The sequence below is a fragment of the Leptonotus elevatus genome, chromosome 8, assembly GCF_054856555.1.
Source record: "Leptonotus elevatus isolate MCC_2025b chromosome 8, RoL_Lele_1.0, whole genome shotgun sequence".
Taxonomy (NCBI): Eukaryota; Metazoa; Chordata; class Actinopteri; order Syngnathiformes; family Syngnathidae; genus Leptonotus; species Leptonotus elevatus.
Genome location: NC_141246.1, coordinates 17,969,453 through 17,996,385, shown reverse-complemented (window position 1 = coordinate 17,996,385; position 26,933 = coordinate 17,969,453). Strand labels below are relative to the sequence as shown.

The 26,933-nt window shown below is 38.0% G+C and overlaps 4 protein-coding genes across 8 annotated transcripts in view; 1 reads left to right on the top strand and 3 right to left on the bottom strand.

Annotated features, from left to right (window-relative positions):
* Window positions 1-651: 651 nt before the first annotated feature.
* On the bottom strand, window positions 652-6,392 carry LOC147170066 (mpv17-like protein). The gene is made up of 4 exons (XM_086081727.1): window positions 5,770-6,392; window positions 5,288-5,358; window positions 5,125-5,154; window positions 652-3,370 (listed from the first exon to the last, which is right to left on the bottom strand). The coding sequence occupies exons 1-4, from the start codon at window positions 6,062-6,064 to the stop codon at window positions 3,131-3,133; spliced, it is 636 nt and encodes a 211-aa protein (XP_085937853.1). The 5' UTR covers window positions 6,065-6,392; the 3' UTR covers window positions 652-3,130.
* A 477-nt stretch (window positions 6,393-6,869) lies between these two features.
* ntan1 (N-terminal asparagine amidase) lies at window positions 6,870-10,651 on the bottom strand. Of its 2 annotated transcripts, none has more exons than XM_086084004.1 (10): window positions 10,456-10,651; window positions 9,959-10,061; window positions 9,407-9,472; window positions 9,233-9,341; window positions 9,090-9,166; window positions 8,958-9,011; window positions 8,817-8,870; window positions 8,361-8,458; window positions 8,131-8,244; window positions 6,870-8,023 (listed from the first exon to the last, which is right to left on the bottom strand). In XM_086084004.1, the coding sequence occupies exons 1-10, from the start codon at window positions 10,534-10,536 to the stop codon at window positions 7,844-7,846; spliced, it is 936 nt and encodes a 311-aa protein (XP_085940130.1). In that variant the 5' UTR covers window positions 10,537-10,651; the 3' UTR covers window positions 6,870-7,843. The 2 variants fall into 2 exon arrangements, with proteins under 2 accessions (XP_085940130.1, XP_085940131.1); XM_086084005.1 differs by having other exon boundaries at window positions 9,090-9,163.
* Window positions 10,652-10,830: 179 nt separating this feature from the next.
* LOC147170064 (putative ATP-dependent RNA helicase DDX17) lies at window positions 10,831-25,046 on the top strand. Of its 2 annotated transcripts, XM_086083137.1 has the most exons (13): window positions 10,831-11,110; window positions 11,825-11,987; window positions 12,131-12,227; window positions 12,353-12,486; window positions 12,988-13,053; window positions 13,181-13,322; window positions 14,113-14,273; window positions 14,364-14,536; window positions 15,952-16,062; window positions 16,155-16,216; window positions 16,875-16,934; window positions 20,498-20,731; window positions 21,827-25,046. In XM_086083137.1, exons 1-13 carry the CDS (start codon window positions 11,058-11,060, stop codon window positions 22,249-22,251), a joined length of 1,881 nt encoding a protein of 626 aa, XP_085939263.1. In that variant the 5' UTR covers window positions 10,831-11,057; the 3' UTR covers window positions 22,252-25,046. The 2 variants fall into 2 exon arrangements, with proteins under 2 accessions (XP_085939263.1, XP_085939264.1); XM_086083138.1 differs by lacking the exon at window positions 16,875-16,934.
* LOC147170063 (ADP-ribosylation factor-binding protein GGA1-like) overlaps window positions 24,572-26,933 on the bottom strand; it is a 9,325-nt gene continuing 6,963 nt past the window's right edge. For 2 of the 3 annotated variants that reach the window (XM_086083134.1, XM_086083136.1), the window contains one exon: window positions 24,572-26,094. In XM_086083134.1, the coding sequence (XP_085939260.1) occupies window positions 25,981-26,094 (114 nt within the window). In that variant the 3' untranslated portion in view covers window positions 24,572-25,980. The remainder of the gene's footprint in view (window positions 26,095-26,933) is intronic. The other variant, XM_086083135.1, reaches the window with a different exon arrangement.

Below are 26,933 nucleotides of genomic sequence, written 5' to 3'. Positions count from 1 at the left end.
TTAAATGTTGATTTCCTTCATTCTATTTAAAATGCTTCACTTCAATGATTTAAACTTCCATTTGCTATAGCTTTAACAGGAGAACTTTTCAAGTCACCACGGGCACCAAGTTGGGCACCAGGTAGCCGCCAGTGATGGGACATTGTGATTGTCATAAAAAAAAAGAAATGTAAATAAAAACAACATGGTGATTTGTAAATCCTTTTCATTCAACCCTAACCCATGTTTGGTTTATTGAAGACTGAATTCTCAAAAGATGTGTGTGTGAATGTTTGTTTGTGCCCTGCAAAATGGCTGCCAACTCGTCCAAGGTGTGCCCATCTCGCCCAAGTCAGCTGTTCTAGGCTCCAGCTGACCCTAATGAAGACAAGCACTATAGAAAATGTCTGAATGGAATATTTGACGTTTAAAAATGAGGTAATCATGCCAGTATTTTATAAGCACATCTCAATATGATGCTGTAAGGTTTACACAGCTCCTCTATTATGCATCTCAATGTACGAGTATATCCTAATGTTGTGGCTAGGAAGTATGTAACTGTTAATACAAAGGTCACTTAAGGACAAAATGATTTCTGCAAAATACAATACCGACATAAAAGACTCACACCACAGTAGTATGTTGTATGTATTCTTTAATATATATTATTTATCTATCACAGTCACAATAACTTTAGTGTCAAATATGATAAAAGACTACATTACTGATCAAAAATTGTCTTTGTAGTATCAAAATCAATGCAGCATGTAGTTTCACCGGCCAGCACGGCGTACACAAAACGCTAATAAAACAAATACAGTAATTTGACTTTAGGTATTAGACATTAGCACACAACAATTCTATCATTTAAAAAAATACTACAAAGAATGTATAAATTCCAGTACAGTTGAAAGGTGTCTGATAAAAGAGCTCAGGATTAATATATATGAAATTAACATTACAGCTTTTCCTTCATGTCAATGAGACAAATCAAATCAAATAAATATAACTATATTAAGGATACTAAAAGCACTCTTTCACACCCTCTTCCTGTGATATGATTGTAGACACCCGAGTGCAACAATTCTTGCCCAAAAAGCTGTCTTTGGCAGAGGTTTAACATTTGATACACAAACAAACGTTTACATACAGTATACTGATAGTGGTCACTAATGTTTGTACACATGAAGATGTCTCAATGACAACATACAGCATGCGATGAAAACAATGTGGAGGCATGTTCCATGAAATGAACACATGAAGGTGGTTAAGTGAGGACATGGTGTAAAGATGATATTGTTACATTCCTATCATGCAGAAAGAAAGGAGCGTCGTTTTTGCTCATTCAAGTAGTAGTAGATGCATTTATAGGTACAGTATGTGTATTTATGTATGTACAGTATATACGTACAGTATGTTTACATATAAATGTGTGTATGTATGTTATGCATACCCTGCATATGATCCTTATCATATTGTCTAAATGTATCTGATACTTGGTTGTGATAAATGTAAACATGCCCCAAAGTACAAACAGTGCATAATAAAAGTCTATACACTCCTGCTTAAATGTTTTTTTTTGTAATGTAAAAATGTACAACAATTATTATTTTTTTAAAGTCAAAGATTAAAAAAATCAAAAATGTTTCCTCTATCATCAATTATAATTCCCACCTAATCAAAAAAAAACTACAATCAAAAAAATAAAATAAAGATCCCAAACTATTCTAACCCCGGTGCTGACTGCCATTAAAAGCGAGTTTCCACGTGAATGATTAATTTGCACACTTGTGCATATCTCAGCTGTTCATATTAATGGTAGAAAAACTTTTTTCAATGATTTACCAGGCCCATTTTTCTAAATCGCAAAAACCTGCCATTTGAACATGGGTGTGTAGACTTTTTAAATCCAATATATATTGTAGTCGTATTTGTATTCGTACCTTGAAACACCCCCAGGTAACGTTTTTCTTATAAGGTGTAGATGATATTGTGTGCCAGTAGCAGCTTGTAATGCAAAGTGATATTAGCACCAACCATTTTAACCCAGATTCACATTTCCAAGTTTTCATTTTCAGTAGCTCAACAAATTCACATTTCTGTCATGACGGCTTTAGCTGCTAAGAGCAACAACAACAAAAGAGGGTCACATCACCAGCTTGTTTTATGGGCTCCCCCTACAGTTGAGAAGTGGAGCTACCGCGAGTTGCATATTCAATAACTGAACTTCAAGTTCAGAAGATTAATAAATGTATGTAGTAAATGCTAACGCTTGTCATAAACATGATCTGGTTGTTTTGATGCGCACAAAATGGAACTACTGACTATGTGATTAGTGTCACATGACTTCATGAGTGATTTACCCTGTGACATTATGGGAAAAGAGGCACTGCAGACATAATAATAAATAACAATTCGGAATAAATTATGTTTACAGCATTATGGGGAAAATGCCAAACAGAAATCATGCAATGCAGACAATATAATAAATCATAAAAAAATTATGGATAAGCAATGTTTATGTACTTAATTTATGAATGTATTGGTATAATGCAGGCCCAAATGATAAAAAATAGCATCAAGTAAATACAACATGGCATTATTGGGGGAAAATGCTAATTTTTTTGCATTTAGCCTACAAATATGTTTCAACATATTTTATAATACTTTTAAATATATTTGCAAGTACGTTCAAACGTACTGGGAATGTGTCAGTCAAAACTAAAAATATAGCAAACACGTTTTTAAATATCAGCCACGAAATTGACCTAGGTTTTGATTCAGGCCTCTCGGGAGAAGAAACGTGAGTGAGTGTCAAAACGAGATGTTAACTTTGCTCTGGAAGAAAATGAAAAAGGACCTCCTGTCGTTAAAACAGTATTGAGGAGCACCTTCTGATCATACATTCACGATATGAAATACTACACAGAAGTTGTTACAAGACTGCTGACTTTTAAAGATTATTGTATTAATTATTGTAAAAGTGCTTTTCTATTGACACTTTATGTTGAATTCTTTCTAATTGCCCACCTTATATTGCAGCTGATAAGCTTACAAACCAGGATGACCTTGGCAATTTTCGACCACCGTTGAGTCCTGAGTGATTCCTGAGCTGCTCTTTCTCCTTCGTGACCTTCTTCTCGTGTGCGGTTCACTTCTGTTTGGCTGAAGGACTAAGCGCTGGCTCTTGAGAAGCAAGCGCCTGACTTTTCACATTACTGTCTGCCTTCTCTGCTCCGTCCCCTTTGGAAGGGAACATCCACTTGAGAGCAGCGCCGGCGGTGCCGTCGCCGCTCTGACGCGAGAAACACAAGAAAGTGGCCCAAATGAAGGCACAGCAGCCACTGAAGGTTGTCCGCACGTATGGAGGCACCAAGGCAAAGTTTGCAAACTGTGGAAGACAAAAAGAGATTTTTTTTTCTACTATTGTATCATTATACATACAAAGTACAGACTCTTGAATTTTTCCTGAAGGATTTTAGTTTTCAATATGTGTTCATTGGTTAAATATTGGAACAACTTAGGGGTCTGCCACATGTGGCTCTTTAGTCCCCTTCCTGTGTCAATTTTTTTTATAGGAGAAATTAATAGTTTTTTTATTTTAAAAAAAAAAGATTTTTTAGATAAAATATTCTTAAAATCAATTAATGATTTAGATAAAAAGAAATTATGAATTAAATATTCCCAAAAATGTTAGTCCAAATTTTTAAGTTGTCAGAAGATGAAAAATATTTTTTGAACTACCTTAAAAAGTCCAAAAAGTGATCATAAATGTCTAAAAAGGAAGAGGAAAAGCAGAAATTGACCATAAGATGTCCATGAAATTGCCAAAAATGTCAAATTATTATTATTATTTTTTTAAAGGCAAAAAATAAAATGTTCAAAACGTAACCTAAAATGTCCAAAGCAAAAAAAAGACAGAAAATTACCATAAAATATTTTGGGAATTGCCCAAAAAGTCAGAAAATGTATTATATTTTTTTAAAGAAAAAAAAAAGACAGAAAAGAAAATGTTCAAAACATAACCTAAAATGTCTAAAACAAAAGAAAGACAGAAAATTACCATAAAATATTTTGGGAATTGCTCAAAAAGTCAGAAAATGTATTATATTTTTTTAAAGAAAAAAAAGAAAATGTTCAAAAATAAACTAAAATGTAACCTCGCCAGCCAGATTGATAACTGATTCACTCAAGGGAGTTTTTCACATTATCAATCTGGGACTTCACTCGGTAGAAAGGAAGCTGATTGTTTTGACCAATCAACGCAACGGATAAAAATGTCGTCTTCCGTCTCGTCTTAGGGAGGGGGGGCAGCGCAAACATCTTTAACAAATAAAAATGCACGAAGCGCCTCTCGCTGTTCAAATTCAACAAGGAAAGGGTGAGTAAATCTGTTAGAACAGAATTAACTCATTCGCTGCCATTGACGGCTATAGACGTCAAAAATTCATTTGAACTATTTCTATTAGTTTAAAAAAATTTCCCACTTTTGTTAACAAGAGTATGAAAACCTATAATTTTTTATATTGTACATTTAGAACAGATATCAAATGTGTGATTAATTGTGAGTTAACTAGTGAAGTAATGCGATTAATTATGATTAAAATTTAAATTGCCTGACGCCCCTAATTTTTAATAATCTTTTCTTTCTTTTTTTTTTTAAAGAAAAAAAGAAAAGATTATTGAAAATGTTCAAAAACAATTTGTTTTAATTACTTAAAAAAAAATAAAGAAAAGATTATTACAAATTACGGGCGTCAGGCGATTTAAATTTTTCGTAATTAATCGCATAACTTCACTAGTTAACTTACAATTAATCAAAAATGTTATATCTGTTCTAAATGTACAATATTTTTTTCTAGGTTTTCATACTCTGGTTAACCAAAGTGGAAAAAAAAATTTAAACTAATAGAAATAGTTCAAATAAATGTTTGACGTCTATAGCCGTCAATGGCAGTGAATGAGTTAATTGCCACTTCCATTCGTCTGTTAGGTTTGTTTGTTTCCAGTCAAACACTGTGACTGACTAATTTGAATATCAATCATTGAGAGATGTAACTCGGGGCTGTAAAGCATTCACTTTTCTTAGTCATATATTGCCACTAACGGCCAAGAGTCAAATGCTATAGGAGATTGAAAATGTACCTGCATGAAGGGCCAGAACATGAGCCCGGTCTGAAAAGAGAAATAACACCAAATGAACCATCCATTGATGACAATCAAAGATGAAATTTAAAAAAAGCAAACAGCAGCAATTTTATTACGAACTGAATGATTACAACATTTGTAATTTGTTTGTTCTACTCACCTTGTAAGTGTTCAGGAATTTGTCCCTCCAGTCTTCCATAATATCATCCTTACCCTCTAAGAAACTGACACCTGTTGAACAATGAACACAAAGGACACCACACAATCAAACTGACAAAGGGAACATATATACTTCATTAACGCACCTTTTACATAATTGTCCTGAGGCCACTGTTGCGTTGTCCTGCGAACATGACATTTGACATTCCAAACAACTTTTTTTTTTTCCTCATGAGTTTTGAGCTTCCTTGCTTCATTAATATAAAAATCTTAACAACGTTCTCCACATTGTCATTATGGGGTGCTGTGTGTGGAGTTTTGAGAGGGAAAACAAAAACCTATATTGGAAGAAACATGTAGCAAACTGTGAATACTACCCGGTCAAAAAACAATTGTCGACCTTTACACAACAACAGTGCAGATCGGGATCGGGTTGCAAGCAGTCAAATAAGTGGTCCATTAGCAAGTTAGCCATTAACCGACCTGTGTAGAAGGCGCTTGTGGCCAAGGGCGCAGCCGTGGTCTGATCCAGGAGCAGCTTCTTCATCACCATCCCGGCGGAATTCCCTGGGAATCGGCGCTCCAGAAAGCGCATCCAGAAGAAATTGAAGTTGCCGTGGAAACTGAACGCCACCACGGCGACATTCCGCGTATGCTTCCAATCCATTTGGTCCGGGTGAGAAAACCACTGGTGGACAAAGTCCCCTCCCGCGAACAGGCAACCGTACAACGTAACATTGGTGACCCAGGGGAACCGACGGACAAACGCCTTTATCATTATTGGAGCCTTAAATAGAACACGCACGATGTTATATAACAACAGTACAGACGGCTACACAATTAACTTGCATCGTGGAGGGAAATGACTTTCCTCACAACATGCCGTTCAATGAATGTTAATATTCAGCCATGACAAGACGACGTGCGTCATATCCAATAAGCTTCCGGCATCAAAATAACGGAATATTTCCGACGGAAAACACTCACAATACGAACAAATTGTATGTTCGGTTAAGCATATAGATAAATGTTCAGCCTTTGACGAGATACAGCACTTGTCCGTGACTCCGCTTCGACACTCTTCGTCTGGGCAGTCCGCGATGGCATCGAAGTGGGTACTCATGGGGCGTGTTTATCTGCGTGCTCCGGCCCATATTCAATTTTGATTGGCTCGCTCATCTTTTGGGCGGGGTTAATAAACAAACCATTGATGTACGGATGAGGGGATGCAACTGTGCCTTAAAATGTTATTAAAGCATCTCAGATGGTTGACAGAAAAAATTCTCACGCCGGAATTGAATCTAACATTTCATGTATGTGACTAAAAATGTTTTAATAGTTTGCTTAATTTAATTTATTTGCTAACCCAAATGAATGGCTTTTTAACACATACACTAGCTCACCACCAGAAAAGTGTATTCATTAAAGTCTCACATGGTTACTAATTTGCTGTCATGTTTTACAAGTACTATACATCCTAAGCATTTATTTTCAAATATATTATAATGAAAGAAAGCTGTTTCTTCATTTAATACAATAATACAATGATACATATAGACAACAAATTAGACCACCACACAAAGTTGATGTCACAGTTGCTCTAAATTTATTTAATTAGTACAAGAGATGCACAATGTATCTGGAAAAAATATTGATATAGCAATATTTGCCCATGCAATATGCATATCGCAAAGACATGCATTAAGTTTCATATGGAATTGTATGCTTTTATCTGAATTTGATCAGTCAGATACAAACTTAATGTTTCGCCATCCAAAAGTTGAACAATATCTAACACATTGAGCTTGCGTATTTCAGCGCATGAAAAAAGGGTTAATTCTTTCATTATATAACAAATGTAATTTCTTTAGGTACATGTTAAATATCACAATCTCGATATCGCTATATTCAACAACTATATCACGTTTTTCCAATATCGTGAAGCCCTAATTAGTACACCATTATTTAGCTTTTTAATCATTCATGGCTTTTGCCAGCTATAGATGCCGAATAGGAATTTTAACTGGGAGGGTTGGCAGTGAATGCCATTCTTACACTTATACTTTATGCTAAAATGTGTGCGCGTTTTTAATCCATAAATAAGGTAATTGAAAACAATCTAAAGTATCATTTCTTAAGGAATATAAAAATGGTTGAAAACATCCCAATCACTGATACTGAGTCAGCATCTTCTTGATAAGAGGTGGTTGAAGACATTTATGCTACAAAGCATGTTTAAGGTGTTTATAATTGTGTTATGAGTAGTGATGTTTTGTTAAATCAAGCTGCACTAGCAACACAAATGTGTGTGAAAAGAAAATAATGAGGCATATATTAGAGGGCCATTCACATGACACAGAAGAAGGAAGGTGCAGGTTTTACATCAGCTCACAAGTGTTAGAAACATACCTTCTGCAGACAATAACAGAATGCAGTTTGTGTCTACTTCTCTACTGGGCCAGCCAGATGAGTCATGACAGCGATTTGATAGACTTATGGTACAGTTTAAGACACAATGAGAAAAGCAGATGGTGATTGGATGGCCAAAAAGAATCAATCACGAATCAACTTGAGCGGCAACCCTCTCCCAGTCGCCGCTTTCAATCCTGTGATAGAGCTGTGGCTGACCCCCAGGGAAGAGACCATCAGAGCTTGGGTGCTTTAGGAGGAACTGGATGGTGGATTTCATGTGGTGGACAAAGTGCGGCGGCTCAGCCTTTGGCGATGTGGACAAGTACTAATCGGGAAACACAAAAAAAATCAGCACTTAATATGCACACGGGGAGGCGGCCCCTCGACACAGTTTGCATTGCTGGTCATAACAACTGTTTATAGATTTTTTACCTTTAAAATGATAGCATCCTCTTGTGACAACCAAAAGGCAATTTCCAGATTAGGAGACCACTTGCAAGGGCCGACTTTTACAAGTCCTCGACTGGAGTCATAAATGTCAACCATCTGTACAACATTAAAAACATGATTCAGTTGATCTTTTGTCAGTGACACCAAAACAAACATTTCACATATACTATCTAAAAGTTTCTTGATTTGGTGAATTAATAAGCTACAGGTACCTGTCCCCCCGTGAAGGTGCGTGCTGACCGCAAATCCTCTGCTGGTCCTTTACAAGGAAAAGTAGCAGGGAACACTTTGCCTGTTTTAACATTTACACCTTAAAAACACATAATAATAATAATTAAGGCAAAAGATGTAGCATAATGCATTTAAAACATCACCACTTGTTGGATAGCATACACATTATGTTTTGATGATTTGAAATCTACTTGGGTGGGTGGACCCCTGCGGGGGGGTTGTCTGTCTCAGTCCTGTTACCACGTCTCCTCTAGCCTCACGATCCACAAGTGAGTGACGGTGAACTAAAGTTGCATGCGGTATATCCTGTCGTGACACGTTATTTTTTATTTTAAAATATATTTTTAAAAGATTTTCTGGAAAACTTCTTGGGTGATGGCCAATTTACTTGGGTGGCCCGCCTAAGTATTAACATGGTGTGGGAAACACTGACATACCAACACCATAAACTGCAGGTTTATGAACACCATTGACGACGACATCGTTCATTTCTGAGGAGGGGAAAAAAGCAGAAATGAATGGATTAGACAGGAATGATGACATTTTGTGGACAATATTTAATCGGCACATTAGGTTACCTGTGACGCAACACGTTTGCAGATGGATATCATCTTGTAGTTGCTGGAAGGCTGCTGTAAGAGACCTTTAAGTTCAGCATCGTTCTGTTATTATTTAGCAGGACAACATCAGCTAAGTGAATTCGACAATACCCAGTATGTTAAGGCTGAGTTGATGGGATGTCATCGCGTCATCCTTGAATCCACCAACAAGATGGAGTTCAAGTCTACTTGGAGAAATTCAGAGGTTGATTAAGTAAATGAATTATGAATTGTACTGCATGTTCATTTCATACCTGCCCTCATTACAGCAGGTACTCAGTGATGTGACTGATTTGAGAAGAAGGGGAACTTCAGCGTAAGTGTTGGAACCATCACAGTGTGCAAGGCAAGAAGCTCCACTTCCTAACAACGAGAAACGTGATTTTAAAAAAAAGACACAAGTGAGAAATCCAGTAAACAGGTTTTACCTGTATGTCGCAGCACAACCAAATGGCAGGTGGTGGCATCCTCAGATCCAATCACTGACACGTTATCTGGCACAGTAGATAAGACTCATGTATAATCAAAATTTCCATTCGGGCTGCTATCATGGAGTCTGGCTCACAAAACATATACAATTACATGGACAAAAGTGTTGGTACCCCTCTGTTATTGAAATAAGAAAACAGTAATAACTTCAATCGAACAAAGCTTAATCGGACTAAATTATATGGCAATTTCCATTTATTAATATTCATTACATTTTAATTTATTATTACTTTTTTTCAGTTTAAAGTTATTTCTTCAGAGGCGTAACAACAATTTTAACTATGTGTGTGGTGCTTTCAACATTACACTGAAACCATTGTTGGTGAAGTGGTTTCTATCTACTACACTGCAGTGCTAACATTATTAGCTTTTTACGTTTTTATCAGTGATGTTTTTGTTGGCTGGCTCATATAAGACTCTGGTAGATCCATTAATAGATAATGCTGTATATATACTAAAACAATTTGATGGGTAATATTTTCCCCCCTTACTATCTGCTGGTGTCGTTGCAGCAAACTCTCTTTGTTGGACATACAGGAGGCACTTAGGATCAACATCTGTGAGCGGCTGGGAACGAAAGGCTTTAGCATTTTCCTGTGACATAAAACAAACATATTTAACCTTCAAAATGATATGACAAAGTACATCACACTAGTAAAAGGCACTCTACATAAACCCTTAGTATGGGACGATCATAGTTTTATTACATTATGTAGGTAGACTAGCAATATTACAGACCGAAGAAAATTCACTAAAGTAATCTAAATCACTAAACATCACGCTGTTTTTCCATGATTACATCATCTCAACCACATTTCACACCGTTTAGGTTAATGCAATGTGCATGACACCAATCAATAGTCCGATTATGATAAACGTATATATATATACAGGTAACAATCTACCAAAGAGTAGAGGTTATTGTAAGAAACAATGTTCTTGTTGTTTGGTGGTGACTGCTAACTTTAGCCAAACTGTGCAAACCAACCTGTAATTGTGGATATTTGTCGAAGAGCTCTGCGGTCGAAGTTATACGATCCACTCGTATATTTTGAGTGAGCAAAGGCATGTCCCTAAAATCATTAACATACTACTTTATTGACTAATGACTAGCGACTACATAGCTTAATTGAAAAAAAAAAATGTTGGGACTGACTACTTCTTCTACTTTGTGTAATTTAATGTTTATGCCACAGCGACACCTCAAGGTGACTCCCATATTGACTCCACCCTCGAGTCTCGAAAAAAGAAACGTTGAATTATATTCACTATTAATTCTACGTAAATATATTTACGCAGCAATCCACCAAATTCTGGAGATACGTTGCCTGATCAGTTGACATTACGCCTCAGAAGAGGGCGGGGCAAATAAAGAGAGTAGAGATAAGTTGCTTTTAGCCTGCGTTACGTGACGCGTCAAAACTTGGACAATTTGTAATCGTAATTTTAGTCATAAAGTGTACTATTCATGTGCTAAATTAGTCTCGCGTGTTTACAGGTAAACAAGCGTGCTTCTGGGGTGAATTACTGCGCAAAAAAGCCTGTTGACGTATAGACGAGCCAACGATCCACGTCCTGTTTTTTGGAACTATGAGGCGGGGTTCTTCCTATGGTTACAGAGACAGGGACAGTGGACGAGACAGGTACTGATCGTTTTCACATGTGGCAGAATACAATGCATTAAATGTTTCATTTTGCCAATTGCATTGCTGGAACTTTGAACAGAGCCCACAGTTGTGTCGGAGTTTCAAGTGTACGTCTTCAGTTGCAGGGCTGCCGTCAGCAGTCTCATGCGGGCCCAATTAGTTGAAGTTGAAGCAGCACTTGAAGCGGAATCAAGATGCATATTATCGAGACACACACACGCCCACAATTTTTTATTTTATTTTTTTGTAAAATGAAACGTAAATACTCAATGCAAAATCGTATTCAAACTGGGAAAAAGTCGTTTTGGGGGCAGAGAAACGTGTAGTAATATAGTGCTGAATGTTCTTGTACTTTTTCAATTTGTTTTTTATTTTTACTAGCCTCTCTGCTAAACGCAGTAACTCTTCTGTTCTTTTCGCAAATATTTGTAGTCTTGAGGAGAGGCTTTTGCCTACTGTCATCGGCTGGCGTTAAACGCAATTACAATATTGAATCAATTAAAAATACAACCTAATTTTCTCAATTTTACTCTAATCTTGGTAAGATTATGACCTGAGTTATTACTCAATAATTATTGTTTTTTTCACTGTGGCCCGAATACTACTTTGTAAAATGAAATGCAGCTTTTAAAAATGATCTTGATAGTAATTATGCTATATAACCCAATATGATGTGACATTGCAATACTACTTGTATGTGTAACCTCATAGGCCTCGTTCTATGCCAATGGGTGGTCGCAGTAATGGCCCCCCGTCCATGAAGACTGGGAATCTAGGCGACCGTCTCCGCAAGAAGAAGTGGAACCTGGATGAGCTGCCAAAATTTGAGAAGAACTTCTACACTGAGCACCCAGAAGTTCAACGCTTGAATCCGGTACATACATACCTTTTAATTTGATTGCATTTACCATAATCTTCTAGCTTCCCTTATTTGCTTCATTGAAGTGGCATGCAATAGTTGCCAGATAGATGAAAACTAAATCTTGTGTAAGTCATATCCCGTTTTCACATCACCAGTATGAAATTGAAGAGTTTCGTAGAATGAAAGAGATCACCATCAAAGGCTCTGACTGTCCGAAGCCTGTAATCACTTTTCAACAGGCACAGTTTCCACGTGAGTACACCAGCAATAAACTGTGCATTACATCATCAAAACTTGTGAGCTTTATTACTCGTAAGCTTGTAAGTTATTGGTTTAGTAGTAACGCTGCTGTCTTATTGTTTCCCTCCTTGCATTAGAATATGTGATGGATGTGCTCATGCATCAGAAGTTCGTAGAGCCAACACCAATTCAGGCTCAGGGCTTCCCTCTGGCTCTGAGTGGCAAGGACATGGTGGGAATAGCACAGACTGGCTCTGGAAAGACTCTAGCTGTAAGGATTAATGCAATTGTTGTTTATCTTTACTAATTAAATAATTCAATGTGAATATATTCAAGATTATTGTTGTGAACTCAACTTTACTTTTTCCCACTTTTGTTAACAAGATTATGAAAGCCTAGAATTGTTTGTATTGTATATTAAGAACAGATTTAAAATTTGTGATTAATCGTGAGTTAACTAGAGAAGTCATGCGATTAATTACAATTAACAAATGTAATCGCCTGACTCCCCTAATTTTTAATAATCTTTTTTTTTCTAATTGCATCAGGTGATTAATATTTTTAATTAATTAATCACATGACTTTAATAGTTCTAGGTTTTCATAGTCTTGTTAACAAAAGTGGAAAAAAAAGTTAAACTAATAGAAAAGGTTCAAATGAATTTCTGACGTCTATAGCCGTCAACGGCAGTGAATGAGTTAATTGCAAGTTGTGCTTAATTTCATGTTTGTTTCTGACACTGGACTTGGCTCTGCCTTTCTCTTTTCTGTAGTATCTTCTTCCATCAATTGTGCACATTAATCATCAGCCCTATCTCGAGAGAGGAGATGGACCTATCGTAAGTTCATGTGCTGCTAGGTTTTTGGAAAACAAATATGGGTTGTTCCACTTCCACACTGATTGACTTTCCGGGGTTTACTGTGCTTCATTTGTTGAAATCTCTAACTAAGGCTCTCCCCTAATAGTGTTTGGTCCTTGCCCCGACCAGAGAGCTGGCACAGCAGGTTCAGCAAGTGGCTTCTGAATATGGCAAGTCTTCCAGAATCAAAAGCACCTGCGTCTATGGTGGAGCACCCAAAGGACCGCAGATTCGAGAGCTAGAGAGGGGTGTGTATGTTAGATGACAGTTGGCTGCAAGATGTGAGAAGTTTGGAATGAACCTTTTAGTCAATGATGTTGAGGGTCTTCAAAAACAGAACAACACTAAAAAAAATCAGCTCATTCATGACTTCTTTCTCATTATGATCTGTATGTTTGCTAGACCTATCAAACCATTAAATTTTAAATCAGATTAATCACATCTTAAATTTTTTTGATTAATCACATTTAATTGCTTAATAAAAAAAAGGCTTTTTTATCAATATTTTCCCCCCGCCAAATTTGAAGAATTTAATGTTATGCGGACATCTTCAACATCTTTTGATCCACTGCACACGCTCATCCTTCTCCTTTTCTAATCAGTTAATTACTTGCATAATTTAAAATGTGAAAAAATCACCCCAATATTTTTGACATGAACAAATATTCTAAATGTGATACGTAAACATTCATTAAATGCTTTACTTTAATGCATGAAATTATGTTTATTGCTTAAACACAACCTGTGCTTCCTTAAACGTAGCCGTCCGCTGTCACGTTAAAGGCTAATCTATTGTTAAAATTAATCTGCGTTAATTCATGATTAATGCAATATTTTTTTGTGATTAATTAATCAATTAACGCTTTAACTTTGACAGCACTAATGTTTACCTCAACCGTTTACCTCTAATCCTGGAATTGGGAACTGGTAAATGAATACTGAGTGTTGCTAATGTACTATTGAGCAAGGCACACTCAATCGCACGTGGAGTCTGTTTCCTTTTTTTTGTTTTAGTTTCAGTTTACGTTCCTCTTTTAGGCATTGAGATCTGCATTGCCACACCTGGCCGACTGATTGACTTCTTAGAGTCAGGGAAGACTAACTTGTCTCGCTGCACATACCTTGTGCTGGACGAAGCTGACCGCATGCTGGACATGGGATTTGAACCTCAGATTCGCAAGATAGTTGAACAAATCAGGGTAGGAGAAAGAATGCTGTAATGGCTACATTTGATCTGATGAAGTTACGAGTTTCACTCATCTTTTATGTTCTACGGTTCTGCAACCAAGCCTGACAGACAAACCCTTATGTGGAGTGCAACTTGGCCCAAAGATGTCTGTCAACTCGCTGAAGACTTTTTGAGGGACTACATCCAGATTAATGTTGGGGCCCTGGAGCTCAGTGCCAACCACAACATCCTGCAAATTGTTGATGTCTGCATGGACAGCGAAAAGGACCATAAGTAAGGAAATGGGGACATCTATGGATATGCCGTTATGTTGATCACATCGTGCTTTTGGGGCTTAGATTGATTTTATACACTAATTCTGAGTTTATGGGTAGCAGGGTTGTTTATGGTTTTAGAATTTTCATTTTAGGTAGTTTTTATTTCGTTTTTTAAATTTAGTTAGTTTTAATTACTTTTCAGGGTGGTTCTGTTAGTTTTTATTAGTTTTAGTTGTTTAATAAATGCTTAGTTTGAGTTAGTTTCAGTATTAGTTTTAGTTAAAAAAAAATTTATAGTAAGTGTATATTTAAAAAATACCATGGGAGCGACATCATTTGAAGCTGCTTTTCTATTGGCTGCGGCTCGATGATGTCACTTCTGTGTGACACACTTTCAAAGTTTCACTTTGTTTATGGTTTTAGAATTTTCATTTTAGGTAGTTTTTATTTCGTTTTTTAAATTTAGTTAGTTTTAATTACTTTTCAGGGTGGTTCTGTTAGTTTTTATTAGTTTTAGTTGTTTAATAAATGCTTAGTTTGAGTTAGTTTCAGTATTAGTTTTAGTTAAAAAATTTTTTATAGTAAGTGTATATTTAAAAAACACCATGGGAGCGACATCATTTGAAGCTGCTTTTCTATTGGCTGCGGCTCGATGATGTCACTTCTGTGTGACACACTTTCAAAGGTCCTTATTCCGGTTAATATCAGAATAAATTTACTGAAAATCACATTTAAAATCATCTCCAAAGGCTCATGCATTAAATTAATTACCAAAGACTAAAACGAAGGACATTTTTGCTATAATTATAGTTTTGTAAACATAAAATGTAATTTCAGTTAGTTTTCGTTTTTTTTAAAAGCATTTTTATTTGTATTTTATCTGGTTAACAAAATTATTTTTTGAATTTTAGTTTCAGTTTTTTCGTTAGTTTTAGTTAACTAATATAACCTTGATGGGTAGGGACATTTTTTCCCCAGCATCTTCCATAATTATTTCAACATTTGAAATGGAGACATGCAGTAGATTGGGAGAAGTGATGCCCTTTATGCAACTGCCTTTAAAACTCCAGCAAAAAAAAAAAACTTCAGCTAAGAAACTTTCAGACAAAATGGATGGAATCAGAGTCCACTTGTTATGGTGGATGCAGCATGAAATAAACGTATCATGGTTAAGTAATATAGCCAAGTAAATACCTCTATGTCTGTTACAAGTGTCCCACCAAAGGGTGATTCTAGTTCATAGGGTGGCATTGTAATGTCAAACGCGCCTAAAGCCTGATATTGTACGTAGACAGATTTATATTCCCTGCCAAAAAACTTTATTGCCAGAGGCACCATACGTTTACTTAGAATGAACTTAGAAATTTTGTCTGGTAACGGAAGAATTGAAGATGGATGGATAATGTTGCCGCTGTCCCTCCGTGTGTGTAGACTTGTGCAGCTTATGGAGGAGATTATGGCAGAAAAGGAAAACAAAACCATCATCTTTGTAGAGACCAAGAAACGCTGTGATGATCTGACGAGAAGGATGCGAAGGGATGGGTGAGGAATATGACTGCGATTTTGATAACTTACCGTGGAAATGTCAAACCTTTATTGCTAGGTGACCTGACTGCTGCTGTTTTCCACACTAGGTGGCCAGCCATGTGTATCCACGGAGACAAGAGCCAGCCAGAAAGAGACTGGGTGCTCACAGGTTGGACAAAATTTCTTTAACACCACAATTTTTTTTAACGCACGATCAATGACCGTCCCTTACTTGGAAAGCCTATACTCGAGGAACAGCAGACATGTCCACGTCAAAATTTAGCAGTAATAACTTTAATAATAATGCATATATTTGTAGAGACTGGGTTCAAGTTGTATTTTGCAATTTAAAAAATGTGCAGAATTTCATGTTACTTCATGTTAAAGATTAGATAGCTCTTAATATGAAAAGAAAAATGCACTCAGCTGTCACCAACGTCGTACAAATGCAATTATGCCATCTAGTGGCAGAAAAATGACCTCAACACAAATCAACGTCACATTTTTTACGGTATCATAATTTTTTTGAATTTTTACTCACTTTTATGAATTATTATGAATGTATCAATGACTAAAAGATGTAGCCATATTTTATTAGTTGAATTTATTTTCCTCTTATGTTAAGTATGACTATTAAAAAAATATTGTACATTTTATTGTACATTTAGAACAGATATCAAATTTGCGATTAATCGTGAGTTAACTATTGAAGTCATGCGATTAATAGCGATTAAAAAATGTAAACGCCTGACACCCCTAATTATTGTTCGAGGTTATGTGGGAATTGATTGTGGGTTGTCTCAGAAATTGTTTCTCAATTTCGACAGAATTCAGAAGCGGGAAAGCTCCCATTCTGATTGCGACAGATGTTGCCTCTCGTGGTCTGGGTATGTCTTTTCACATTTACAAATAATATCTTACCTCTTTTGTTGTCTTAGAATTGACTTGAATTCACATGCACACAAGGTTGACACAAATTAATGATCTAATGTACCCCCCCAACCCCCACCACTACCCCACTCCACCCCACTCCCTGAGTGTGATCACTAGGTAAATGAGCAGTAGAATTGATTGGCAGACTTCCTCTCCTATTAAAAGTCTTGTGTTGTTCATTTAAGAATGAGTTCATATTCGAGCGTGTGAATTTGAATGATTGCTAGGCATTACAAGGAGGTTCGTCACGTGTTACAGCCTGACAGCTTCGGGGCTGTCCAGTGTCCAATATGGAGGCTGCTGGCTTTCTGATCCGCTGGTCTGTTTCTTGTTGCCATAGCTACAAAGCATCCTTCAAGCGGGGCTCTTTGGCACGCTGCCTGAACGGAGTGGAGTGTCTGTTTTACGTGGTCACGCCAGAGCGATAAACATTACTCACTCATACGTACTGTATGTGTGTGGTGTCTAGGACAGTTACTGCATGCACAAATATGAAATGGCAAGCAAGAAGAAAATGATGTGGTGATCTTTGTTGACATGACATTACATGCGAGAAGGGGGGATAAGTGAAGGGTTGTTGACTTGTCAAAACTCCCATTATATATTTTATATATCTTCCTTTTTGTCCCCTCTTCTCCTCTCAGGGTTTGGCAGCATGCGGCAGCTATAACAGTCTGCGCTGCTGCTGTCGCTGCACGCTCAGTCCCGCTAAAAGTAGATGCTTGTCTAGTTTTTGAGGGGCTACAGCCCCTGTTCCTCCCATGGGTAACATAGACCCCCTTCCCCAGGCCGATACTGTCAGTGTGTGAATCCAACGAGCCTGTCATTGGAGCTGCCGGAGGTGCCTGCTTGTCTGCTCGGCGACCCGTCCCAAAAAAAGCAGACAGGCAGTGAGCGTGTTAGATGGGCTCGTCTGGATCCAGTCCTGGCCAGGGCCCGAGGAGGGTCCTGCAATGTGGCGAGAGAGCAACAGAACCTGCGTTAGTGTCGCTTGAGGTTTAGCGGTTCTGCTCCCGTCTGACGTTGCCGGTGTGCGCAGAAGGTGAGGGAAGAATCCGGTCTCCCTCACCCTCGGCCCCTCCCTCTGAACCAGGACTGATCGACACACAAAGGGGGTAAGTACCGCACCGCCCCTTTCTCCTAACCCCTCCGTTAGCTACACACAGCTACTTCCATCCGCCTTCCATAGTATTTCCATAAAATACATGAGCTAAATTTAGATATTGTTTGTTTGATCTGATCAGACTCAGCAGTGCGCTCAGAGCCCCCACGTCCTCTGTAATGAGAAACAGACAATTTGTGTTCACACCGATTGGCCAGTGAAGATCATTTCATTTGTGCTGAAAAACATGCTGGCAAATTAGCGGTGTCTTGTAGGGGAAAATCAAAGTTGTACTTATTCCGAGTGTTTCACGTCAAAGCAGCAACAGGTGATAATAGTGGTTTTGTCACGCTCAGGGCTCCCTCAACTGTTGTTTAGTAAGTGTAGTTGTCATTTTTACTGTTCCTGTGGTAGACCCAGAAATGAGCAGTGAACATGCATTCATTTGTGAAGTTACAAAGCTGAAGAAAGCAAATGTACAGTTCATTGAAAAAGTGTTTGCTCTCTTCTACAATTGTTTGCATAGATTCCCCACTTTAATGTTGACAACAGCCTAAGTAAACATGAAACGCCGTTTTTAAATGTTGATTTGATGTATTATGGGGGAAAAAAAAGGAAAAACTATCAAAGCTACAGGACCCTGTGTGAAAAAGTACTTGACACCCTTGTAATTAAATCATGAATTTACTGTGGCTAATCACATTTGTCAGTTAATTTTCATTGACCGCACCCAAACGTGATTACCTCTAGACATGCTCGATCAATAAATCACCTAAATAGTAACCTGTGTGACGAAATGAAATTGACCAAAAGAGCTAAAAAAAAAAAAGCTGCCATGATCCTAAACAAATCTACAACAGATGAGAAATAAAGTAATTGACTTATATCAGTCTGGAAAGGGTCATTCCTAAAGTTTTTGGACTTCAAATCACAAAGCAAATCACGGTTAGGGCCATTATCCACAATTTGAGAAAACATGGAATAGAGGTCAAGAGTAGGTCAAGAGAGGTCAAGAGTAGCCAACCTACTGAAATAACCCCAAGAGAATTGCGACAATTCATCCAGGAGGTCACAAAGGAACCCAGGAGAACATCTGAAGAACTGTTGGCCTCCCTTGCCTCAGTTAAATTCAGTATTTAACAATGAGGAAGAGACTTGGCAAAAATGACAGAGTTCCAACTGCTGACCAAAAAAAGAAGATAAAGGCTCATATTTTGCAAATCACATCTGAATATTTTATGTACCGACACAACAAAAGCGAAACTGTTTGGAAGGTATGTGTCTCGCTACATCTGGTGTAAAAATACAGGGGCTGCTTTGTTACTTCAGGACCTGGATGACTTGCTGTGATTGTCGGAACCATGAATCCTGCTCGTCATCAGGCCATCTGTTTTGTGACCTCAAGCTGAAGTGCCCTTGGGCTCCGCATCACGATAACAATGGGAAACAACAAGTTAACTTCTGAATGGCTTAACAAACAAAATGAAAATTTGGAATGGCCGAGTTGAAGTCCAAACTTGAATCTGATTGAAATGCTTTGATATAACTTTTTAAAAACCTGTTTATGCTAAAAAAAAATCCTGCGAGTGTGCCAAAATATCTCCACAGAGATGTGAAAGACTCACTGGCAGTTATAGAAACACTTGATTTGGGATATTGCTGCTGAGGGGTGACCTTAGAGTGCCGGAGGAGGCAATCACTTTTTCACACAGGGCCATCTAAGTTTGGACGACCCCCCCCCCCCCCCCCCCCGAAAAAACAACCTTAATTTAAATACTGCATTCCGTGTTTACTTGTGTTGTCTTTGAGTAATATTTATATGTGTTTGATGTTGGGGAAACATGCAAAAAAGTAAGAAATCAGCATGGTACACACTAACTTAAGTGTATATGTTAGATATCTCGGAAAAATAGGCACACGACAGTGACATTTGTTTTGGTCCACTAAACAGTGGTAGATATATACACAGCCATATTCAATTAGTAATTTTAGTATATTTGAATTATTATTGTATCCCAGTAGGGGTAGGAGCAGCATTACAAACAGTGCCTCTGCTTCACAAGCAAAGCTGCTTTTCTATGAACATCACTTTCTTTTTGTAAACATATTAATATCAATGTTACCTTATATTCAGTCCCAAAAATATTTGGAGGATGGCCAGTGGGATATAATGTTGATACAGTGTGCTGCATCCATGAATGATTTTTGGATTTTAATTTATTGTACACTATCACTGAGGGTAAATCCTATTGGGAGTGAAAGTAACATTTACGTATGTCTTAAGAAGAGGTAAGTTCATCCAAAACATCTGATGCAAAATATCATCAGCTTTTGAACAAGAATATTCCGATCAACGTTTTCTTCTGATAACCATGATATCTGCCAATCTCTAAAAAAACATTTCTTATTCAAAAGATGTGGAGGATATCAAGTTCGTCATCAACTTTGACTATCCCAATTCCTCGGAAGATTATGTCCACCGTATTGGACGTACAGCCCGTAGTACCAACAAGGGCACTGCCTACACCTTCTTCACTCCTGGGAACGCACGGCAGGCCCGCGACCTTGTCCGGGTTTTGCAGGAGGCGAATCAGGCCATCAACCCTAAACTGCTTCAGATGGTGGATTCGGGTCACGGAAGAGGAAGTGGTAAATATCGCCAGATTTTTCTTTTCTTTTTGGGTGAAGAAATATTTGTTTTGGTGCACTGTTGCCCAACTTTCATTGAGACATTTGTCTTGAAGCAAAACGAAGTGTACTACTTGGCTGCAACTCGCCATGTTGAACTAGTTTGCAGTACAACACAGGTGTCAAAACAGGTGGCTCTTTAGTCCCTCTCCTGTGACTCCCTGTGGATCTAAAAAAAAAAAAAATATATATATATATATATATATATATATATTAGAAATTAATATCACACCTATAGCACCTTTGTTTTTAGAAAAAAAAAACATGAATGAATGATTTAGGTACATGTTTAGGTTTTCAGAAAAAAAGGTAGGTGAAAGTTTTAATTATTTCATAAAAATGTCCAAAAAGGAAGATGGAAAGTAGAAAATAACCACTATCAAATGTCAAAAAACAAAAGAAGAAATCCTGAAAATTCCCATAAATTGTCTACAAAAAAAGTCAGAAAATTGATTTAAGAAAAGGTAGAAAAGAAAATGTTTCAAATGGAACCATAAAATGTCCAAAAATAAGTAGAAATCCCAAAAAATGTACATAAAATGTACACACAATTGCCAAAAATGTCAGAAACTTGATAGCAAAAAAAAGTCAAAAAAATAACCATACATTGTCAGAAAAAGGAAGAGCGGCAGAATCTTACCATAATATTTTCATAAATTTTTCAAAAATGTAAGAACATTTTACAGAAAGGCAGAAAAGTCTATAAAAAAAAAAGGTATGAAAACGAAGTCTGAAAAACTACAACAACAAAAGATCCAAACACGGAAGACGAAAAGGAAAATAAAATAATGTCCAACTTTTGGATGCTGCATATTTTTCTGTTATATTGCAGCTCTAATGAGCTCTTGGGTCCTCAGTACATTACACACTGTTTCGTACATCACAATATTCAAATGTTTAGTGGCTCCAGACAGATTTGGTGTAATTTGGTCTAAAATGGCTCTTTTGAGAGTAAAGGTTGCCGACCCCTGAACTAGTCAATTGCTTATCCCAAGCATTGAGCACGATTAATCAGCAAATTTAAAACTGTACCACTTTCCTGTTTTTTTCTCACAGGTGGCAGAATGCGTTACAGTGGCAGCAGCTCCAACAATCCCAATACCATGTACCAGGATGAGTGTCAACGCCGCATGCGTCCCGGCAGCAGAGACGGCCGCTCAAGCTACAGCCGCAACGATGACCAACCCTCATCCTCCTACGGTGACCGGAACAGAGACCGGAGCAGGAGCAGCCACAGTTTGTCGGATCAGTACCAGGGCTACAGAGGCAGCCACAACTCCGCCGCTAGTGGAGGCCCGTCTCCTAGCGGCGGAGGGACGGATCACTCGAGTCATCTTCAGGGTCAGTTTGTCCAGCCTCCTCCTTCATCTGGGCCGCCAGCTGGGCCACAGCCTCTCATGTCTCAGCCCCCGTTAATGGAATTCGTGGGGCAACCCCCTTTCCAGTTTAACCCTCCTCCTTCCGGCCCTTCTCCCCGCTAGTAGTCATATCTCCATCCTTCCATCCTTTTTTTTAGACCACTTGTCCATAATGGGGTTTCGGGTGAGCTGGCATTGAGCAACAAGTGGGGTGCACCCTGGACTGGTGGCGAGCCAATCGTAGTAGTAGTAGTAGTAGTAGTAGTAGTAGTAGTAGTAGTAGTAGTAGTAGTAGTGAAATGATTTGGACTATTTGTTCAAAGTTTGTATTGATCCACCTTAGTGAAATCGTACAAACATTTAAACCACTCTTTGCAATATGCATAGATTACTTTTTTTTCCTGAAAGTAGTTTTGAATACTTTTGGTATTTTGTACCATCTTAACTCTCAGACAGACCCAGTTTTCTCAGTCTCGCTTAAAACATTAAGGACTAGGAGACATGTTTTCACAATGATAAGGTGAGGTTTGTAAATCCAGTGCCATGCCAGAATTTTTCTTATTGAAAAGGGGATAGGGTGTTTGGGTAGCGACCATTACATGTACAGTGTTCCCTCACTTTTCGGTGAATTTCCGCGAAGTAGTAGCCGTAAAAAAAGAAGAAGAAAAAACAAAAGTTGCAGCCCTTCTTCAATAACGCCAATACTGTCTGTCATCTTAACGTGCTCTTCTTGCAGAGTTGCTTAATATGCAACGGAAGGGATGCGGCGCTGCGGAAGGTTTCCGCAAGCTTTCAATTTTTTTCCGGATGCCGCATGCGGATTTTCATGTAGCTGAAGAAATTACACGAGCCGGACAGGAAGTCGAGCGTCGGCATCAAGGTAGAACCGGTATATTTCAAAATAAAACTGTTTGCAAACTCAAACTCAATCAGGAGGGAAGCTAGCTAACTACATAGCATGACATGAGTCAGACATTTAAGACGAAAAGACGAGCTGAGAATAAATGAAACATGACAAAATAACACTATTTAAACACAAAACGTACTTACCCATGTCCAAAAGCATATCGAAGTGACAACAGGCAAGTGTGGCTATTGTTTACAAATAGGACTCTATATACATGGTTGTTATCGCGTAAACTCAACTCACCAGCGTGAACCCTCGTGATCTTGTGGTCTGTCGGGTGCAGATTTCCAGGTACGGACAGCTCACGCAACGTACTTGGTGTGAATTGCAGCCCGTGCGGACGCTGTACGGAAAACGCACCGCGTCCGTTCCGCAGTCAGTGTGAATTGGGCGTAAGAAGAAGTAAAATCAACTCAACTTTTCAACTCAAGTACACTTCTTTTTTTTTAACTCATGATGCACGTTTCTTAATTGACCAAATATTCTACATTTTGATTCAAAGATGATAGATTGTATTGAATGAAAGAAAGAGATGTTTATATTTACTCAAATATTACAAAAAGGACACAAATAGTAGCATAAATAAAGAATGTTATGGGGTACTCACTATTGAAAGTGGGGGGATAAAAATCCGCGATAGAGTAAATCTGCAATAAGTGAACCGCGTAGTAGTGAGGGACCACTGTATGCCATTACAACATTCATGCATATGCAGGAGTTGGGTGTCGATGCTTTATTTATTAGCCTTGGTGGAGGTTGGCCCTCTGCTGAGTGCAGTCCAAGTTCAAATTAATTTGGATCAGTGGACACCTAAAAAGGGAAAATGAATTCAAATCTCAGGGATCATTTCCACTATAGTTGTATTTTCTTTAGCAGATGTAGTCATGTAACACCTGTTATATAAAGTGGAGTTTTTAAATAATGATTTTGGCCCATGTCGGGCTGTTGTCCTCGACCACCAGGCTACAGACAAGAGATGTCTCTTGAACATTCTTTTAATTGTCTCTCATGTCTACCAAAGTTAGCACACCACTTATTCACAATAATACAATATTTTTATTTTTATATAACATTTTGTGTGGGTGTATACACTATTGTATTATGTTCTTAACTTGGGCAGTGAATCAGAAGTCACCTTCACAGTCACATTCAAACTTGGCCGCCTGGTGTAGTTATGGACTGTGTATCCATATCTTGAATCGCGTAGGCTACTTATTGCCTTTGATCAGCGCATTCCATTTTATCATATTTTTGTATAATCATTTATATAATATGATGATTTGATTCAAGCTCTGCACACACTGATGTGTTTTCACTCTTTAGGGATAACTGGAATTCTGATCTTGTTGGGCCTCACAATAGTAGGACTGTTTGGGTTTGGGACAATGTCCAGGTGAGGTCAGTATATCTGCCTGCGAAATGTTGGATGCCAAATTTAGTGTAAAACTGTCAAAAATGTGCATGTGCCTGTGCAATGTTTGAATGACCGTTATTGTATTGCGTGAAATTGTTACAAAAGATGACCTTTAACAAGCTTAATGTTATGATGCAGTCACATTAGCACTCAACAAATACAGAAAATTAAGTCTCAGCCCTCGTATATTAGCACATTAAAAGTAGTTAAGAATCATAAAGTCGACAAGGATCCAATCTGCCTTCAGTATCATTCTTTATTTAAATAGCTGTATAATTACATTGGCATAGGCATATGCTGCAAGTTACTCAAATCAGTGTATCATTTTGATGTGGCCATGAACATATTACAGTACATAACTTCGACATACAAAGGAAACAATGACTTGAATCTCAGGCACATGTGGTAGAATCTGATCAGGTGTCAGTGGTGTCATTTTAGGACTTGTGCTGTCCGTTTTTGGGTCAGACAAACGTCAAGAAAGGCAGCAAAAAAGAGCGAAGGCAACATCCTGTCAAAAGGACATTTCATGTGCAAAATTGAAGTGAATGTAAAGTGATGTATGAAATGAAATTAAAAAAACGGAGTGAAATCTAATTTTGTGCGACTCGTTTGTGAATCAGAAATGCTGACATAAAAAAATCAACATTTGCTTAAAAAAAATGTACAAGGTCTTCTTCAGGACAACAGTAATGTGTCACAGCACACAATAAGATGTTAATACACATGTACCGGTCATATATTTAGGTACACCTGCATAATCTAACAAACACTACTTGATATTAAAAGTGTTTCTAAGATTACAACAATCCGTATGATGTGCAGTTGTTTATCAATGCTACATACAACCATAAATTACAATCTCATGAAACATTAGTGTCAGCAAAACAGTAAAATGATCTTCGTTTCAGCTTTTGTATTTATAGGCTCTCATGGAAAGTGTGCAAGGGACCGTGAAGTGTCTTGTGAATATGGTGGCTGGATTCCATTGAGCTGGTGTTGTGCATGTTAGCTCATGAAGCAATTAATCAGACTGGACCATGTAATCATGTCAGCATCTTATTTGTTTTTGCTGTCAAAACACACACACACACACACAGCTAAATTTGACTCTAGCTTTGATTTCTCAACCACTGAGGTAGTGCTTGCCTGAGTGAGTACCTACCCAGTTGTTTTGCTGTGTAACTGCACATGTGAACTCACGAGAATATGAGCTACTTCATTTTTCTACCCATACCAAAAGATACTTGCCTACCACATGAGGACAAAAATAAGCAAATGCAAACATAATTTTTTTAGAAAAAGAGCAGCTTCTCCAAAATGTCTCTGGATTGAATGGATGAAGTTTCAATGTGACAGCAGCTCGTTGGATGAAGAAAAAGGCACGAGTAGAAAGTACAAGAACATGGATGAACCAATCGGGAAGGCACCAGGTAGAACATTTCCTATAATGAAGAGACACTTTTGCCTCAAAGCAGATACATCTTTAGGGAAGCAAGAATCAGATGACAGACAGCAAGGTAGTCCTTTCTCACTTAAGACTTCCCCAAGTGTTTGGAGGGGGGAACTTGTCCACATCACCCGATTCATCATAAGAGTTGTCTCCCAGGTTGAAGGTCAATTTGTACCGCAAACGCACCTTTTCCTGAAACGTGACAATATCAGTCTAGAATTATAGTGCACAGCTAAATAACTATTACAGTTTAGCGAAAATCGAGCATTATCTTTTTAAAGGGGAAGTCAACCCCCCAAAAAATTCTTTACAATAATAGATGTAGCCACAGTAGCCCAAACACGCTATTCTGATTTGATATTGTGTATGTGTAATATGAGTTAAGCAGCAAAAATCCACCCGTTTTTATCCATCTCAGGCAACGGCCATTTTGTCATTTGCTGTTGACTGAAAATGACATCAGAGTTGCTCCGTCCTGCCTGGCGTCATGGCTGGATTGGAAGCTCTTTGGGGACGCCAGCCTTTTATTCTTCCTATCTTGATCTGTCGTCATTCAATACAACCAATCCAATCAGCGAATGAAGGCAACTGGCTAGCCAATCGCAGATACACGGGGGCGGGCCACAGAGTCATTCATTTGGACAAGCACAAATGTCGAGCTGAACACTGAAGCAATCATTCATAGTAGGGGGGTTAGCTACAGCAGCTAGGGAGTGAAACCGGGGCAGTTCTACTCATCCACATGGCGGAAACCTGAGTGATAACGACAACAGCAGCGAGGTCCACGTTAAAACGCTAGCCTTTATGATGCTCCTTATGCTCTTTAGCTGCTGTAGTTTTGAATGTTTACTTCACTGCTAAACTTGACATCAGTGCTCATGTTTATCCGTGCATTATGTTTATGCTGAAGCATAACTTTTGAGTACATAACTACACCGTTGTTTTTAGATGAACTGCCACTTTAACGTGACAGAAAATGTTTCTGAGTGTTCAGCCGGAAGGACCTCAAATTTAGGTTAAAGAAGTGTGCC

Excerpts from the sequence above, each read along its gene's own strand:
- ntan1 (XM_086084004.1), bottom strand. The coding sequence starts at position 10,536 with ATGCCTTTGCTCACTCAAAATATACGAGTGGATCGTATAACTTCGACC. Across the intron at positions 9,473-9,958 it reads TGCAACGACACCAGCAGATA|ATAACGTGTCAGTGATTGGA; the intron begins GTAAGGGGGGAA and ends CTACTGTGCCAG. Across the intron at positions 9,012-9,089 it reads ACTCAGCCTTAACATACTGG|CAGCCTTCCAGCAACTACAA; the intron begins GTATTGTCGAAT and ends GGTCTCTTACAG.
- LOC147170064 (XM_086083137.1), top strand. The coding sequence starts at position 11,058 with ATGAGGCGGGGTTCTTCCTATGGTTACAGAGACAGGGACAGTGGACGA. Across the intron at positions 16,935-20,497 it reads TGTTGCCTCTCGTGGTCTGG|ATGTGGAGGATATCAAGTTC; the intron begins GTATGTCTTTTC and ends CTTATTCAAAAG. Across the intron at positions 20,732-21,826 it reads GGGTCACGGAAGAGGAAGTG|GTGGCAGAATGCGTTACAGT; the intron begins GTAAATATCGCC and ends TTTTTCTCACAG.
- LOC147170066 (XM_086081727.1), bottom strand. The coding sequence starts at position 6,064 with ATGATAAAGGCGTTTGTCCGTCGGTTCCCCTGGGTCACCAATGTTACG. Across the intron at positions 5,359-5,769 it reads CACAAGCGCCTTCTACACAG|GTGTCAGTTTCTTAGAGGGT; the intron begins GTCGGTTAATGG and ends ATTGTTCAACAG. Across the intron at positions 3,371-5,124 it reads TGTTCTGGCCCTTCATGCAG|TTTGCAAACTTTGCCTTGGT; the intron begins GTACATTTTCAA and ends TGTCTTCCACAG.